This window comes from Mustela putorius, unplaced genomic scaffold (assembly GCF_011764305.1).
Source record: "Mustela putorius furo isolate JIRA1106 unplaced genomic scaffold, ASM1176430v1.1 tig00003834_pilon_pilon_pilon, whole genome shotgun sequence".
NCBI classification, from domain to species: domain Eukaryota; kingdom Metazoa; phylum Chordata; class Mammalia; order Carnivora; family Mustelidae; genus Mustela; species Mustela putorius.
Genome location: NW_025421987.1, coordinates 120,500,599 through 120,519,637, shown reverse-complemented (window position 1 = coordinate 120,519,637; position 19,039 = coordinate 120,500,599). Strand labels below are relative to the sequence as shown.

At 39.1% G+C, this 19,039-nt stretch overlaps 1 protein-coding gene across 6 annotated transcripts in view; it reads left to right on the top strand.

Moving 5' to 3' along the window:
• The first annotated feature begins 3,728 nt into the window (after positions 1-3,728).
• The window catches only part of NGLY1 (N-glycanase 1), a 56,327-nt gene continuing 41,016 nt past the window's right edge, over positions 3,729-19,039 (top strand). For 2 of the 6 annotated variants that reach the window (XM_004754344.3, XM_004754345.3), the window contains exons 1-2: positions 3,729-3,990; positions 14,663-14,777. In XM_004754344.3, coding sequence (XP_004754401.1) covers positions 3,860-3,990; positions 14,663-14,777 — 246 coding nt within the window. In that variant the 5' untranslated portion in view covers positions 3,729-3,859. Of the gene's footprint in view, positions 3,991-5,637; positions 5,711-8,596; positions 8,732-14,662; positions 14,778-19,039 lie in introns of all 6 variants that reach the window. The other 4 variants (XM_013057177.2, XM_045088979.1, XM_013057178.2 and 1 more) reach the window with 4 other exon arrangements.

Below are 19,039 nucleotides of genomic sequence, written 5' to 3'. Positions count from 1 at the left end.
TGAACCCAAACTCCTATGAAACATACAGTTTTAATGTGCTGTTTTTTCTCTCTTGTAATAGCACAAGATTATCTTGCATAAAAAGTGACAAATCAGTTAAAATCTTGTAGAAAAGTAAAACCACCAAAAAGTCATTTAATTTTTATTTCTACTTCTGATCTCCTTTCCTTTGGTTTGGAAAGGGGTAAGAATGTCTTTGATACTGCAATAGCCACAAAATGATTTAGTACTGTATTTCTTGCTGGTGATGCTAATGCTGATATAACCACGGCTGTAAACTCATTGTAACATCATGAAAGCAAGGCCTGTGCTTATCTACTTCACTGCTTCACAGTACTCAGCACAGTGCCAGGCATTTGGTAGTCACTCCATAAATATTTGGTGAATGACTGAATTATGAAATGAATGAATAAACACATACACTTTATTGGTTAGTATATATGCAGTGCTTTGTGTGTTTTGTTTTTTTTTACCAAATGACTTTATTTTTCTTTTCACAGTAACCTTTTTGTTTCATCAGTTCTAGGGCTGTCTATGTGTAAGGTATGATCATAAGTTTTGTCTTTCCTACTTCTTTAACAAGCTCTTAAGTCCTCCATCACACTACTTTGTATAAACAGGTGCTCAATAAATGTTGGTTAGTCACTTAATGCACTTACACAATAGTGAATCACCATACCAATTCCTCAAAGGCTTCACCTCCTCTCCCTATTACAGACTTTAATCCCAGCGAAATTTAATGGGTTTTTTCTTTTTTCTATTCCATTTAAGAATAGTGCCCCCATGTGTCAACTCTAACAATGGTGTGCTTAATAAAGCTGGAATCTTAAAAAAAAAAAATTTTTTTTAATTATTATTTTGGAGGAAAAAAAATCAAGTAAAGGAATGGAAAGTTCAATGCTAATTTAAAACTAGAACACCCTTAAGTTGACACGATGTTAAAAAGTATAAAGAGATTAAGAGTAGCCTACTATCTTCAACTTTTCTAAAGGAACTGAAAAATCAAAATATTTTCAACTTGACTTAGTAGAAGAAGCAGACAGGGAAAACAATGAGTTGAAGTCACTTATAATAAACTCTCTTAACCAGCTGCATAAATGGTGATATCCAAGAGAGACTGTACTTAAGAACTTCAACAGGAGTATTGGTAAATAGTAATTTGGAATGCTTTAAATTTCAGGTGACTTAAACAATAACTTACTGAATTACCCTCAAAATGATTTCTATGATTCCTTGGATTCCATTATCACCAGCATGAACTTTATGGCATTGGTTTTCACACTGTGTTTGCATATTCCCCACAAAGATACCTGGTGACCATTACCTCTGTTAAGGCACAGGCTAAGCTGATGGCATTCTGCCCACCCCCCCCCTCCCCCGCTTAAATTCTACAGCATATCCACTTTTGTGCTTTCTATGTACTGGGTTTCCTCCTAAGAATTTATTTGAAAGAGAACAAAAAGTGGTGTTACTTTAAAAAAAAAAAAGTCAAAATACTATATAGTATATAATAACTTGAAGCTATTATAAGGATAAATGTGAAAAAAGAAATTCCAATTAAGGTGAATGTAATTTTTTGTGTTGTTTTGTTTTACAGAGAGAGAGACAGTGAGAGGGAACACAAGCAGGGGTGGTGGGAGAGGGAGAAGCAGGCTTCCCGGCCAAGGAGGGAGCCGGATGACAGGCTCAATCCCAGGACCCTGGGATCATAACCCGAGCCGAAGGCAGACACTTAACAACTGAGCCACCCAGGTGCCCCCTAAGGTGATATAGTTTGTGGTTAGAGACACCTAGCTATAATTCTAGGCCCCCTTCCCCGCACCTTTCTATCCTTAGAGTTGTGGGTGGTACATGCAGAGCTAGGGACATTTCCCAGCCTTCCCTCTTTTCTCTAGATGGGGCTTCATTTTCTCCAATTATATGGTAGAGAAAATGCTGTATGTCATTTTGGGCCCATGTGGTTAAGAAGCAGGTATGCCTTCTTTTTGCCCAACCACTAACTAAATGCAGAAGTCTCTGAGGCCTTAGGGCAGGAGTTAGCAAACTACAGGCCAATTCCAGCAGGCTGCCCATTTTTGTAAAGTGTCATGGGAATGCGGCCATGACCATTCATATTAAAGTACCATCTACAGAACTACAAGTGCAGAGGCAGAATTAAAGAGTTGAAACAGAGACCCTATGGCCACAAAGCCTTAAACATTACAATCCGGCCCTTTACAAAACTGTTGACCTCTATTCTACAGGATGGAAGAAGCCTGAGAGCCTGAATCATTACATGGAGGAAAGCAGCCCATTGATTAATGACACCTGCTTTTTAAACTGCTATGTGAACAAGAAATTTCTCTTGTGTTAAGTCACTAGAAATTTTAATTACTGAAGCTGATTACATACTATTGGTTAAACACACTGGTCTCAGAAGCTGTTCCAAAAAGCTACATATTAAAAACTTTTCCTGCATATCTAGCAGATGAATGGTAATTGAAGCACATGGCTTGGCTCAAGGTCTTGCTCTGAGATACTGGAAGAAAACTTCAAATTTAAGAAGCAAACAGATAAATCATCAAGAACATTTAAATAAGCAACTTACGCAAATAACTTACCCTAAAAACACAAGGTCAAGAGAATATTTGTTGAAGTTTGAAAGATATGTCTGCAAAGAAGGAAGCCATTGGTAAAGCACATTTTCAAGGACATGGTGAAGCAGAGAATGGATTAAAGAAGTTAGGATTCATCTTCTAAAAGGAATGAAGGACATTAATGACATGATCTACCTATGAAGCAAAGTCACAAAATAACACCTGCCCTTACCATGTGAGATGCATTTTTTTACTGCCAACCGCCCCCTCCCATTTTATTCTATTCTATTTTGTCCTTATGGTATATATGCTGGTCACCACACGGTAAATTGAGTCCACAATCCACTACGTTGCAACCTGGGTTTGAAAACTAATTCTCGGGGCACCTGGGTGGCTCAGTGGGTTAAAGCCTCTACTCAGGTCATGATCCCAGGGTCCTGAGATCGAGTCCCCCATCGAGCCTCAACCGGCTCTCTGCTCAGCAGGGAGCCTGCTCCCCCCCCCCCACACACACCCTCACCCCGCCTGCCTCCCTGCCTACTTGTGATCTCTGTCAAATAAATAAAAATCTTTAAAAAAAAAAAAAAAACTAATTCTTTACAGAGACGTCATGCTATTTGAACTGGCACTTATGAAAAAGATTTTTCCATCATTCATCTAATTCTAAAAAGAATCTATATATACCAGAAACCCATAGAGTTTACAGACACCCATTTTAAACATTTGTTTTATACAAGGTTTTAAGCATTTGTCGCTCGGTCCTTCTGGGGTCTTTCATCCACACTTTTCTAGGAACACCGAGCAGTCTTCGAGGAGGAAGCTGTAAGACTGTTTTGTCTGGGGGGAAAGGGGTGGTTGTACTACGGCGTTTTCCCACCTTCTTGGCTGGATCAATGGAAGACCACACTTAGGCGCGGAAGGAGCGGGGTTTCTGGGACAAACTGGCCAGCGTGGGCCAGCAGCTCCCTGCCCCACCCAGCTGAAGCCCCCGGGCCCTGACAACCAAGCACCCCGCCCCTTCTTTCTGATCGAAGCCCGAGGCCCTGGCGATGACGCCAGGTTTGGACTCCAGGTCCAAACCCCCGACTGTCCCAGAGACGTCCGCAGCCCGCCCGCCTGAGGCCACCCCCGCCCCGGCCCCTGCCCCTCCCCGCCGAGCCCCCGACCTCCGGGTCGAGTGCCCCGCCCCTCCCGGCTCGCCGCAGAGGAGGCAGCGCGCTGTAGCGCCTGCTCAGTGCGGGACGCGGCGCTCGAGGGGCGGCGACGGCCGCGGGCGCTCAAGCATGGCGGCAGCGGCGCTGGGCGGCTCTTCGGGTTCCGCGTCCCCGGCGGTGGCCGAGCTGTGCCAGAACACCCCGGAGACCTTTCTGGAGGCCTCCAAGCTGTTGCTCACCTATGCGGACAACATCCTCAGGTGCGGGGCTGAGGAGTCGCGCGGAGGGGAGAGAGGGTGCCACGGCGGACGGTGAGGGGGCGCCTGGTTGGCCTGGGTTTAGGGGTGCCCGCTCGGGCCCCGAAGGGTGGCGAGGCCAAAAGGGACTGGGGTCTGAACCGGCCTTGGCTCAGTATCGGAGCCCACGGGCCAGGGGCCTCGAGACCCCGTCTGGCTACTCCCTCCCGAGAAGAGTAAGTTTCTTTGCACTTGTGACTTGGCACGTAATGTCGGGGTGTTCTAGGGTGAACCGGAGGTCGCGGGGATGGCGCAGGGTGGAGGAAGGTGAGAAGGCGTACCCTAAACATTTGCCTCCTTTCGAGTTAGCTGTCTTAATGTCAGCACAGAAACGGTAACAGTGTTTCATTCCCAATGCGAGGATTTTACCGAACAGAGTGCCTTAGCCACAAGCTTATGAGAAGTTAGTCTCGACAAAATCCTCGCCCCAACGTTTTGTGACTACCTTAATATTAAAGCCTACTACTACTGAAGTGGTGGGGGATTTACATTTTTATGGTCTTTTCCTGCCCGCTTTTGTTGGTTGAAATATTATTAACCATATTAAAGTTATAATTTTCATATTGATGCCGGTATTCTGCTTTTCAACATGACCTTTTAAATAAGAATTGATAAAGGTTACCTTGGCTGAGAGTAATTTGTTTCATTTTCTTGTGAGCAAAAGTACACTTGTAGATCCTTAAGGGACCTTACAGGTTTGGGGAATTGGGATGCAAGTTTGATTTTTCATTTTGAATCATTATCTGCTTCAGTTCTTAGATCAAATCATGTAGTGGCTTGTGTGGGGGAGGGAAATGGAACCGAGGGTAAAAAAAGAGCTCTAGCTGCCAGGTACTTGTGGGGTTCCTTATTCATCAGGTCACCCTGAGAGGTACTCTCGCCCACCTCACCCCTTGGTGCACTTTTTCTTCTAAGTGGCGGGTATATTGGCATGAAGTCTAAAAGGAAATTCTTAGTTTCAAGGTTATAGATTTTATGTGACCCAATTTTAGAGACAGTGGTTACAAATGTAGTGTTTTAACCCACGGTATTTCATTGTTCATGGCAATATATTGTTCATAGAGGTAGCATTAAGAATTTTAAAAGTAAATTGAAGGAAAAATGAGCCTTTATTATATGCCAAATGCCATAAGGGATGTGCAGCATGTGTAGTGTACACAGCTACACATTGTGACCTATGTGGAGACTACCTTTCTCCTCTGTGACACCTTCTCAACTCACCTCTACCTTGTGAGGTCTAACAGGTTTTCAAAGCACAGGGATGCCAATAGACTCTGCATGAATGAACTCATAAGCTGAGTCCTCTAGGTCTTACTGAGCTGGGACCTCCAAACTGGAAAGCCACCAAACTATTTAAATCCCATTATTCAGAAAAGGGAAGTGGCCTTGTAATAGGATTCACTTCTGCTTTTAATCTAGTGAAACCCAAAATGCTAAGATCAAGGTGTTTTGAGGAAGGAAAACTTTGCATGCAAATAATGACTTGGCATCATAATTACCAATATGAATATTTATCAAACTCTTAGAAGAAGCCTTGGCATGCTGTCAGTTCATTTTACAGTCTTTCGTATGGCTTGTGTTTCTGATCTGATTTCTGTTTCTGATTCAAAGGGTATTGAATTAGGAATCTGGAACTCATAATTGAAGATGGTATGAAAAGCTACCCTTGTTAGTTTAAGTACAGGTATACCTTGTTTTATTGCTCTTCACTTTATTGTGCTTTGCAAATACTGGCTTTTTGTTTGTTTTGTTTTTTACAAATTGAAGTTTTGTGGTGTTGAGTGAGTCTATTGGTTCCATTTTTTTCCAATAGCACACTGTGTATCTCTGTGTCACATTTTGGTAATTCTTTTAATATTCAAACTTTTTCATTGTTATATTTGTTTTGGTGACCTGTGATCAGTGAGCTCTTTCAGTTAATTGAAATATAGTTTACACACAATGTTACATTAGTTTCACTAGTACAACATAGTGATTCTACAAGTCTATACATTTTGTAGTGCTCACAAGTGTAGTTGCCATCCATCACATACAGTTCTATTATAACACCATTAACTATATTCCTTATATGTATCTCTTATCTCCATGACTTTTTTTTTAAACTGAGCTCTGTCCAGTGTGGGGCTTGAACTCATGACCCCAAGATGAAGAGTGACATGCTCTACTGACTGAGCCAGCCAGGCGCCCCACCCCCACACCCGTGACTTACTTATTCTAGAACTGGAAGCCTATATCTCCCTCTCCCCTTCACCCATTTTGCCCATCTTACATTTCCCCCTCCACCCCTGCAACCATCTTTTGTACTCTGTTTTTATGTGTTTGATTCTAATTTTTGTTTATTTTGGTTTTTTTATCCACATAGAGGTGAAATTATGTGGTATTTGTCTTTCTCTTTTTGACTGACTTCTCTTATCATAATGCCATCTATCTAGGTCCATCCATGTTGTTGCAGATGATAAGATCTCATTCTTTTTATGGCTGAATAATATTCCATTGTGGTTATGTATACCACATCTTCTTTCTTCTGTGATCAGTTATCTTTGATGTTAATACTGTTTTAGGATGCACCAACTGCACCTACATAAGATGGTAGACTTAATCTATAAATGCTGTTTGTGTTTTGACTGCTCCACCCATTGGCCCTTCTCCTGTCCCTCTCTCTTCCTTAGGCGTCCCTGTGTCCTTACACACAATAATTATTGAAATTAGGCCCATCAGTAACCCTGCAGTGGCCAGGTGTTGCAGTGAAAGAAAGGGCTGCACGTCTCTCAGTTTAAACCCAAAACTAGAAGTAATTCAGCTTAGTGAAGGCATGTTAAAATCCATGATAGCCCAAAAGGTAGGCCTATTGTACCAAACAGCCAAGTTGCAAATGCAAAAGAGAAGTTCTTGTTTTGTTTTCTGTTTTTTGGTTTTTGGTTTTTTAAGAGAAGTGCTTTAAGGAGATTAAAAGTGCTACTCCAGTGAACACACAAATGATGAGAAGGCAAAACAGCCTTATTGCTACTAATGGAAGAAGTTTTAGTGGTCTAGATAGAGGATGAAGCCAACCACAACATTTTCCTAAAACCAAAGCCTAATCCTGAGCAAGGCCCTACCTCTTCAGTTCTCTGAAGGTTGAGAGAGGTGAGAAAACTGAAGAAGAAAAGTTGCAGGTTAGTTGAGGTCGGTCAATGAGGTGTAAGGAGAGAGGTTGTTTCCATAACACAAAAGAGCAGCAAGTAGCAGCAAGTGCTGATGAGAAGCTGCAAGTTATCCAGAAGACCTAGCTAAGGTGATTCATGAAGGTGGCTACACTACAACAGATTTTTCAGTGTAGACCAGATAGCCTTTTATTGGAAGAAGATGCCATCTAAGATCTCATAGCTAGAAAAGAAAAGTCAATGTCTGACTTCAAAAGACAGGTTGATGTTATGTTAGGGGTTAATACAGCTGGTGACTTTACGTTGAAGTCAGTCTTATTAACCACGCTGAAAATCCTAGGGCCCTTAAGAATTATGCCAAATCTATTTGGCCTATACTCTGTAAATGGAAAAAACAAAGCCTGGATGACAGCACATCTATTTGCTATGCAATTTACTGACTGCCACTGTTGAGACCTGCTCAGGAAAAAAGATTTCATTCAAAATACTCCTCATTAACAATGCACCTGGTCACCTAAGAGCTCTGATGGAAATGTACAGTAACATAATGTTGTTTTCATGCCTGCTAACATCCATTCTGCAACACCCATTCTGCAACCCATGGATCAAGGAGTCATTTGGACTTTCAAGTCTTTAACGATTACATTTTGTAGAGCTATAGCTGCCATAGATAATAATTCCTCTGATGGATCGGGACAAAGTAAGTTGACAAACTTTTAGAAAGGATTCCTCATTCTAGATACCATTAACATTTGTGATTCATGGAAGGGGGTCAAAATATCAACCTTATTAGGCATTTGGAAGAAATAGATTCCAACCCTCATGGATGACTTTGAGGAAAGACTTCAGTGGAGGAGGGAACTACAAATGTGGTGGAAATGCAAGAGAACTCAAATTAGAAGTGGAACCTATAGGGGCACCTGGGTGGCTCAGTGGGTTAAGCCTCTGCCCTCGGCTGGGGTCAAGATCCCAGGGTCCTGGGATCAAGCCCCGCCTTGGGCTCTCTGCTCAGTGGGGAGCCTGCTTCCCTTCCCCTCTCTGCCTGCTTCTCTGCCTACTTGTGATCTATATCTGTCAAATAAATAAATAAAATCTTTAAAAAAAAAAAAAAGTGGAGCCTACAGATACAGCTAAATTGCTGCAATCTCTTGATAAAACTTTCATGGATGAAGAGTTGCTTCTTATGGATTAGCAAAGGAAGTGGTGTCCTGATATGGAATCTGCTGGTGAAGATGCTGTGAAGATTGTTGATATGACAAAAAAGAATTTAGACTATAACATAGTTTGTTGATAAAGCAGCAACAGGGTTTGAGGGGACTGACTCCAATTTTGGAAGATGTTCTATCAAACAGCATTGCGTGTTACAGAGAAATTGTTCATGAAAGAAAGGGTCAATTGATACAGCAAACTTCATTGTCTTGTTTTAGGAAATTGCCCCACCGACACCAGCCTTTAGCAGCCATCAACATTGAGGCAAACCCTCCACCAGCAAAAAGATTACAATTCACTGAAAATTCGTATGGTAGTTAACATTTTTTAGCATTAAAGTATGTTTAATTAAGGTATGTACAATTTTTAAAAACATAATGCTATTAAACACTTAATAGACTACCGAATAGTATAAACATAACTTTTATATGGAGTGGGAAATTTTAAAAATTCGTTTGACTTGCTTTAGTGTAATGTTCACTTTATTACAGTGGTCTAGACTCAAAACTGTAATACCTCAGAGCTGCGCTTACAGTAGTATTAGTCCCTGCTCTTAAATTAGAGTTTAAATTCCTTTAGGCTTCAGGAAGTTAGAAAACACTCTTTTTTCCACTTCTAAGTCCAGTGACTTGTTAACCTCTAAACAGAAAAACCTCTGACCTCTGATCTCTTTTTTATTCTAACTACACTACCTTATAGATCCATTACTCTGACTTGTTTAAGAATAGAGAAAACCAAGAGTTCTGTTCCTTTTGCTGTTTTGGGAAATTGATTGGTGTTAAAGATAAGGGACTATGTCAGGGATGTTGTCTTGATAAATCTTGTTCCTGCCTCAGGGTTTGACATAGTATCTTATGAAATAAGTGCTGAAATAAGAATTTCATTAGTAGGTGTTTTGGTTTTGTTTTGTTTTTTAATTAAGATTTTATTTATTTGTCAGAGGGCACAAGCAGAGGGAGCAGCAGAGGGAGAGGGAAAAGAAAGCTTCCTGCCAAACAGAGACCCTGATACAGGGCTTGATCCAGGACCCTGAGATCATGACCCAACCCACGCAGGCACCCCTTGTTTTGTTTTTTTTAACAGCATTACTTGTCACTGCACTCAAATGAAGATAATACCTTTGATTACATTTCATATTTCTGCTTCAGGTGATGTTTGCTTACTCCCCAACTAAGAGTCATAAAGCTAATGAAATTCTAGAATAAAATGTAAGCTAATTCAATACGATATGCTATGGGTTTGAGACTTTTTACCTTTTTTTTTTTTTTTTTTTAGTTCACTAACTTCTAGATAAAGATGAGCTGTCTCAGTACTAATCTACTTTGCAAAGTTCATAATAGTTTGACTAGCATGTGTTCCGTAGATAATTTGCTCCTTTCATTCTTTAAAAAAGATGGTTGATTTCCTTTGCAAACTGCACACAGTTATTGGTTACAAACTGCACTGCGTATGGTTGGGAAGGGCCAAGAATGGAAAGTGGTTTCTTCCAAGAAAAAAGTTATGTTTAGGAGAAGAACACAAGTATGGAAAGTAGCCACAGCATTAAATCTAGAGAACAATTGAAAGACAGTGTTCAAGAAGTTACATGTTTATGTCTGGAGATAGCAGAGGGACCTAGTGTGGAAGAGTTTTGAGAATGGAGGTTTGGTAAGATGGGATAGGTTCAAGGAATAGCAGAGAACATATGTTTGACATAAGAGGCAAGAGAAAATAATTTTACTTTCTAGAGTCAAAGAGAAACATGAAGGAATTTCATGTAGAATAGTGATGTAAGGCACAAGCATGGGTTTCATTTGTGAAACTATTACAGTAATCATAAGCATAATTGGGGATAGAATGTAGAAAGAACAATCAGAGGCAGGGATTGGCAGTTCTTGATGACAGAATGCAATGAGTAGAGGAGACAAAATAATTCAAAGAACTTCAGCTTTCTAATCTAGGTGACTGTTGACAACTAGAGAAATTGAGAGAGGGAAGTTAATTGAGGATTGGTGAGTTTGTTGGTATATTATATCGTGGAGAGTATGTAAGCTTTGTAATCAGACCAATGGTTTGAATCCCAGTCAGCCATTTCCTAAGAGAAATGTGGCTCTAGGCAATTTATGTAAAGTCTCTGGGTTTCAGTTTCCTCAATTTTTTTTTTAAGATTTTATTTATTTATTTGTCAAAGAGAGAGAGCATACAAGCAGGCAGAGGGGCAGGCAGAGGCAGAGAGAGAAGCAGGCTCCCCGCCAACCAAGGAGCCCAACGCGGGACTTGATCCCTGAACTCTGGGATCATGACCTGAGCTAAAGGCAGCAGCTCAACCAACTGAGCCACCCAGGCGTCCCCAGTTTCCTCAATTTTAAGAGGAAAGAAAAGTGCCTGCATTATAGGATTGTTGCAAAAGAGATTATTCAGTTTTTTTCATGTTGAACAAGCTAGATTATGTGTGTGGTTCCCTTTTTGTCAGCTACATAGAGTGGTAGAGTTAGAGTCAGAGATGGTTCCCAGATGGTTCTAAAGATGTTTTTGAAAAATTTACATGTATCACAGAAGAATAGATTTTCGGAAGGACTAGAAATATTTTCTATTTTCTAAATGGCCTGCAAATCAACTTTTGTGATTAGTAATAAATACAAGATTATAGGATCTCTTGTGTACTAGATTTCTATTTATGTAAACCCTTTCTAAGATTATGAATTCTAAAGAGGTAGAGGGCCAGTAAATGGCTAAATATATTTAATTACCAGCATTTCTGAAATTCTAAAATAGAAACATTGAAGGTTTTCTTTTTTCTGAGTCTGTGACCTCTGGGAAACCTACTGTTAACATGTCTTAGGATCTTTTTTGGGTGCCTGGGTGGCTCAGGCAGTTAAGTGTCTGCCTTTGGCTAAAGTCATGAGCCCAGGGTCAGGGGATCAAGCCCTTCAACAAGCCCTGCATCTGGACTCCCTACCGAGCGGGGAGCCTGCTTATGTGCAATCATGGGCGTATGCTCTCACTCTCTCTCAAATAAAGTCCTTTAGAAACAAATCTTTTTTTTTAAAGATTTTATTTTTTTGTTTATTTTAGAGAGAAGGGGGTGGGGGAGTGGGATTTAGAAGTGAGAGGAACAGGAAAAGAATCACAAGCAAACCCCATGCTGAGCACAGAGCCTGACCTGAGGGTTTGATCCCATGATCCTGAGATCATGACCTGAGCCGAAACTAAGAACCTGACCCTCAACTGACTGAGCCACCCAGATCCCCAAAGTCAGTTCTGACTTTGAAGGTAAAAAGCATGGATTTTTTTCTACCATTCAGTAATAAAAACAAAGACAGCAAAATGTATTCAAAGTGGTAGTGAGGTGCAGGACATTTTGCTGCCCTTTCATGATCCCATTCTTTTTAACATTGTCCAACAAACACACCAAAAAAAAAAAAAAAGGTAAAAATTATTGCAAACAAGCAAGATAAATATTACAAATTGCAGAAATAGTTAAGGGTCAGCAGAGGTAGAAAAAAACACATTGAATTATTACAGCAAAGAATACTTGAGAAAAATCTACAGAGGAAATTAAGTTAATGAAAGAAGAAAATGAAGCAAAAATAAACGTGATCCTTAGGGCTACTTTACCCACTGCCAGATAAGGAGAATAGTAACGAGTTCAAGGATGGTGGATACTTGGGGATGATGTTGTGAAGCTAGAGATTTAGAAAGTGTTTGTACTTTTCCAGAGGCAGGGAATGGGATCTGTTGGATTTGAGCTCTGATGGCTTTATGGCCAAATTCCCTCTGCCTTTGAGGGCTTCAGGACAAACTTTTGGCACTATTGTATGTTCAGTGCTATGGCTGGTGTACTCAGCATATTTAAAAACAGGAAGATAGAATTTGGGTAGCCAGACATTACTGTTGGTCTTTTTGGTTTGCTTTTGTTTGCATTATTTTTTTAGTGAGAAAAACAGATAAATGGTATTGTGAGGCCCATAATGTTAAAAGACAGAAAATTGCTGACTAGACTAGACCAGAAAAGCTGTATCAAGAGTTACTTTTAAACATGTATCAAAATAATAAGCTGTATCAGATCAACTAGTCTAGGTTTTATAAGAATTTTTAAACAGTGGTGAAAGAGGGAGGAAAAAATATAAAATTAAAGCCAGAGAAAGACTGATCTTGTAAAAATCTGGGAGCTATCGGGGGAAAAATAGGTTAAAAAAAAATCAGGCAGTTTTGCACCAGTACATTCTATCATCCTGGTGGTACTGATGGTTATGACCCTGTAAAATGTGTTGAATATCATGCTTCATTTATCTATAACTGGCCTTGATAAAGTAAGAATATTGTGTAGTTTAATGTTTTTTAAGTGGTAAGAAAAGGAGGCACACTTATGATATAATGTGGCATAAATGCTAGGGATGCTAAGTATCTTGCTGTGTTCAGGGCAGTCCCTACAACGAAGACCTCAAATGTCAATAATGCCAAGGTTAAGAAACTCTCATTTAAAACAAAGAATAAAAGAGTGGCACATATATTTTTCTTTGTGTTTTTTAACCATCCATGTTGAAGAACAGTGTTTTCATTTTTAATTTCCAATTTTTTGTGGCTCTGTAACTTTGTAAAGTACAATAAAAATTTCATGGCAAATTGTTATAAAATTGCTGAGTAGTCTCAATTTCTGCACTTCTCATGAATGACTAACAAGGAGTTTACAGGTGGGCATCAGTCTGTGGACCTTTTGAATAATACTATTTTAGACCTTTATCTCTGAGTATTTTGTAATAAACTTGTACAGTTTTTGAAATTAAAGAAAAGTTTAAAAAAGATTTATATATATATATATATGACAGTTTGGCAATAGAGAGTTGCTTGATAGAAAACAAATGTGAAATATGTTGAAATTTCTACAAATTAGGACAAAAATGCTAAATGGTTGCTAGCAATTGCTAGCATTTGTCCATCATCACCATTCCATACCCCAGACAGATGGCCTCAGCACTCCTTCCTATGGACCCCTGACACGGCCTCAGAATCCTTCTTAGAATAGTGGTAATGGAAGCCACTACTATTGCAAGGGAGTTTGTATCAGATATGAAATTTGCTCATCGGGATTCCTGGGTGGCTCATTCAGCTAAGTGTCTGCCTTTGGCTCAGGTCATGATCCCCCAGGGTCTTGTGATCAAGTCCAGCATCGGACTCCTTGCTCAGCACAGAGTCTGGTTCTCCCTCTGTCTGCCATTCCCCCTGCTTGTCCTTGAGAGCATGCTGTCTCTCTCTTTCCCTCTCTCTCTGACAGAGAAATAAAATTTTAAAAAATTTCACCATCCTAAATTATGTTCTGAAGTTCCATTGTGTAATAAAAGTATAATAAATGGTGTCATTATTTTTTTTTAATTTTATTTATTTATTTATTTGAGAGAACATGAGCGGGGAGGGAAGGCACAGGGAAAGGGAGAAGCAGACTCCCCACTGAGCAGGGAACCCAATTCAGGACTCGATCCCAGGACCTCAGGATCATGACCTGAGCCAAGGCAGATGCTTAACTGACTGTCCCACCCAGGTACCCCAATACTGTGGTTATCTTAACCTTGTATTTTTTTCTGTTGTTTTTTTTTTTAATACAGCCTTTCTGATTTATCAAGGTTATTAAAAATATCAAAGTTTTTCATATGCTGGTCTCATCCCATGTGATACCAAAATCTTAATCATGGTAAAATTAATTTTTGGCTCTGACAAAAATGTATCTTGAGCTGAAGCAGAACTTAGTATAAAAACAATCATTGGGGGCGCCTGGGTGGCTCAGTGGGTTAAGCCGCTGGATTTGTATTTGTCAGGGGTAAAGTGAGGAACTGTGATCCTTTTTTGTAAAGCTTCTTAGTTTCTTTTATTCATTCATTTCATAAGTATTTATTAACTGCCATTTATATGCATCAGGCACCATTCTTGATTGATCAATCAGAACAAAATAGGCAAAACTTGCACCCATGTCTGGAGCTTATCTAGATTTTTTTTTCTTAGCAACCTAAAAACTCATAAAGGTATATGGCTTTAACAGCATAGAATTAACATGTCGCATGGATTTCCCTTATGGAAGCATTAATATCATTAGCTCTGAAATTAAACAGTAAGGTGGTAGTAACTGTATATTGAGGTAAGAATCACAAAATCCGGCTATTTTTCTGGACTGTGCTTCCTTTTTCTTTAAGGCTGGGAACCTTACTACCTCGTAGCCAGTATAGCCAGTATAAAATGTAAAAAGGAGTGCAAAAACACTTTGGAACGTGTAAATTGTTGTATATAATCATACTTTTTTTTATTTAAATCAGAAACCCTAATGATGAAAAATATAGATCTATCCGGATTGGAAACACAGCTTTTTCTACTAGACTCTTACCTGTTAGAGGAGCCGTTGAATGTTTATTTGAAATGGGCTTTGAAGAGGTAAGTTAAAGGGTTTCTTTTCCCTGGTTCACATATAAAGAATTTATTATAATGTTGATGGATAAATATCTAAATAAGATATATTTTTAAATTAATACATTATTTTGAAAATGTGTGGAACTAATTACTTCTTCACCTATTAGATATTTAAAAGTTACAGTAAATAATTATGAAATCACAGTAAAGTATAACAACTCTCCCCAGGAAAAATTCTTTCAAGTGTTAATTTTTTAGAACAGGAAGGTCAGACGTACAACCCAAAGACCAAATTGTGGGTCACTTTAGACTTTTGGCAAAAATCTGATTTGTAAGTATACATAAATACTAGTATGGTCTAACCACCTGTCTCCAGTAAGAATTGAAAAGAGTAAATGCAGAAAAGCTGAGTTAAGTTGACACATGTAAGGGATTTCTTCTGTGACAGAAGAGAAGAATGTCAGTACTTTTTTTGTTGTTTTTTAGTCAAAATAAAAGTTCAGTGTTTTCATCTTCTCAAGTCTTATGGCATAGCTTAATTTTATGACACAATGAAAGTTATCAATATTGTCAATTTTCTTTATGTATATATGCTTAACCATTTCTAGTTTATGGACTATTGAAAGACTTTGAGCCAGGTTGTGGATGCACAGCAATCCATAGCAGTCAGAAATGTCAAGGCTATAGAAATTGTTAAAAAGAGATATGCTGAGTTGCCATAAGAAGTATTTTCCTTCCTGCCTCTCTGCTTTTCTCCCTAGATTCTGTTTCAGGCCCTGAAGGGTATAGTAGTGAACTAGAGAAAATGATCCCATCTCACATGAAGCCTGATTCTAATAGGTTAGACAACAGTAGACGTGAAAGCAAAGATGAGTGCAAAAAAGAAAATAAGGCATGCTAATAAACTAAAAAGCAGCTGTAGAGTTGAGCAGCTATGTAAGAATGAGTGGTTAGGGATGGCCTCTCAGGAGATAATATTTGAGCTGGGAACTAAATGAAAAGAAGCCCTCAGGTAAGAGTACTTCAAACAGAAGCATTCAGATGTGCAACAGACTTCTAGTAGGATTAGCTTTGGCACAGAGAGTAGCTACACAGGCCAGCAGAATCCAGGGTGTGGGGATATAGACTTGGTCTTCATTATAAGTGAGATGGGAAACCATAGGAAGGTTTTAGGCAGGGAAGAATGTTTAAAAGATTACATTAGCGGCTGTATAGAGAATGTTCTGGATGTTCTGGGATGGGGGCAAGGGATCAAGCAGGGAGACCAGTTAGAAAGCTTTTATCAGCCTAAAGGAGAAACAAAAATGGTTTGTATAAGTTCCCTGAGGGCAGAGCCTTTTGTCTTTTTGTCCCCTGTGTTGCTAGCTCCTGGAACACATTGAGGCCCTCAGAAAACATTTGTTGAATTAAAGACTAATAGCAGTGGAGATGGGGGAAAAGTAGAGGCATCTAGAATTTTTTTTGAAGAAGAGCCTGCAGGACTTGCTGATGAATGTGGGGTACAAGGGAAAGGAAGGAATCAGGGATACTACTAGGTTTGGGTTTGAGCATCTAAATGGATGCACGTACCATTAGTTCAGATTGAGACATCTTGGAGTGTGTAGCAGATGTCAGGAGAAATCACTACTTCTCTTTTGGATAATTATAACCTATATACTGTTAAACATTCAAGTAGAGATAAAAAGTAGGCAGTTGAATATATGAGTCCATAACTCAAAACGAAAGGTCAACCTAGAGATAGAAGTTATGTTGTCATCTGCTTATTAGTTACAGACCTCTGAACATAAAGAACTTTGAAGTATAGTAGGCAAAATTGAGAACATTGCTGATTTCGTTAAAGGAAATACAGATTTTTGAGTTAAATGACAGAAAAATTTAGTAAATGACAACTGGAAATTATACTGATTTCTCAGTTTTGAAATGTCACATATTCTGTGGAATCATGTTTGTTGTTTCATTTAACAAATATTTGAGTGCGGCGTGTGATGACCACCATCCCAGTTTGCCTAGGGCTGTCCTGGGTTTAGGACTCAAAATCCCGCATTCTAGAAAACCCATCTCAGCCAGACCCAAAGGTTGGTCACACCATTGCCAGGTAACAAGCCACACTGAGAGCTGGAGTAGTATTTGACACAAGTGGAGCAAGTTTCAGAAAAGATTAACATGTTTTGATCAGGCTAATTTATACTTCAAGGTTCTGATTGTCATTAGACTTCACACCGCAGGACCCATCTGCAGTAAATGTTTTATCAGTGTGGCTAAGTTGCAGAAGGAACCAATGGAACTGCAACTGAACTCTACCATTAGAAAGAAACTTAGTAAGCTGAAAATGAAGTAGGAATCTCAGACCTGTCCCAAAATGTTCGTTGTATATTAAAATCTTGGGCACTTTTGGGCCTACTTGCCTCTGAGGCTACATTCTTTGTGAAGATTTTGAGGAGGTTGAGAAAGACTGGGATCCACATGAATATGTGACTCAGCCAGCTTGCTGAGTGAAGTGATTCTCCCCAGGTCCCATGGCGGGGGGCGGGAGTTAGTTGTCTTGGTGACTGGAAGATATTACCAGCACTTAGTGGGCAGATCCAGGTTGGCTTAGCATCTGATAGTGAAAATTGTCTTCGCAAAAATATGTTGAGAAATACAGATTTTGTTCAATACTGGAATTCTCATTAATTTTTTAAACTGTTATTAGATCTAGTGCATTAAGCCTGTAATTTTGTCCTTTTGCATTAAGCCTCTAATTTTGTCTTTTTGTGAAAAGACAGTGTAGTTGATGAAACTTTTTGGTACATAGCCTTTAGCCATAATCATACATTCTTTTAAAACTGGTTCTGTAAAGCTAGAAGGGAAGGGAGCAAGGCACAAGTAGCATCTCTGTCTTATCAGGGCCTTCTCTGAGGTATGGACTGAACATAGATCCCGGTACCTGTTATGCTGGATTTCTACCTCAGCCCGTGGTGTCTTCTGCCTCTCTCAGTGTTGCGGCACTAACAGTATGAGATGGGAAACCTCCATATTTGGTTTCAGCCAAGATACCTGATTTCTGAAGAGAAACCTCATCAGAGATGTGGGGTGGTTCCTTTCTAATGTTGGGAAATCATTATGATCCAATTTTTGCTAATCATGTATGCCATCACTGCTGTAGAAATATTTTTTGCTCAATACTTCCAACTATTAGTACAAGCTTATGGCTTTTGGGCCCTGTTCAGTCTAAGATGTAGTCAATTCTAATGTAATGATCAAGGTTTACTCCAACAATTAGTCTGTAGCATCAGGCAGATAATTTTACTTTTCTGAGCTTTCATAATTTCATATAAAGAATAGGGGTAAACCTAATACCTACATTTCAGGATGGTTGTGAGAATTACTTGAGATAACATACATAAAAGTTTATCATAGCACCTAGAACACATGAATACAATAAATGATAGTTTTGTTTTTATAAATTTTATGGGAAATGAATATATGGAGCTTAATGGTGTCTTTTGAAAGCCTTTTAAAAGGGATTCATATGAAATTAATTTTCATGTCATTAATGAGAAATGTAATGGTCAGTTGATTCTGAAAGATTTGCCATCACCAGGGAAATAGATCATTCTCTGTTGTGGAGCTTAATTTAAGTGCTTAAAATCTACAAGTCTGTCTACTGCACATTAACAATATTTTATCCCATATCCATTTGGTAGAATTTCTATTTTAACACTGTTGTTTCCCACAGCTTTGAAACTTGATTGAAGATTTTTCATTTAACTTTTTTTTGTTTTGTAATTTGTTTCACATTGTGAGCTTTGTTGTAATCTTTATTGTGTCTTAAAGCACTCTGATTATATTATGGGTATTCATTAAATGAATCACTACTTGAGTGGGATTTTCATTGCTTGATTGTTTTGTTTGGACCACCTTTGTATTACTGTTAACAGTCCATAGTTTTGGCTTGACCACCAGGCTGTACTTTTTGTTTTCTAGGAAAAATTAGTGGACACCCTTCCCCCATCCAGACTTCTAATCACGTAGCTGTTCTTCAAAGTCTCGGGTTTGGAGAGTCAAACTTCTTGACCCCAGATCATTTTGTATGGCTACATCTCTAGTAGTTACTATTATTTCATAGGGAATTTCACAGAGAATAGTAGTATCATATACTACTATTGCAGAGAAGATAAGAATGTGCATTTTTATAATTCTTATGAGACTTTGTAACTTATTATTCCTAAAAGAAAGTATTTTTCTAATGGCCTTTAAACCAATCAGATAAGCTAAGCATTATATTGCAAAGGAGGAGACCAATT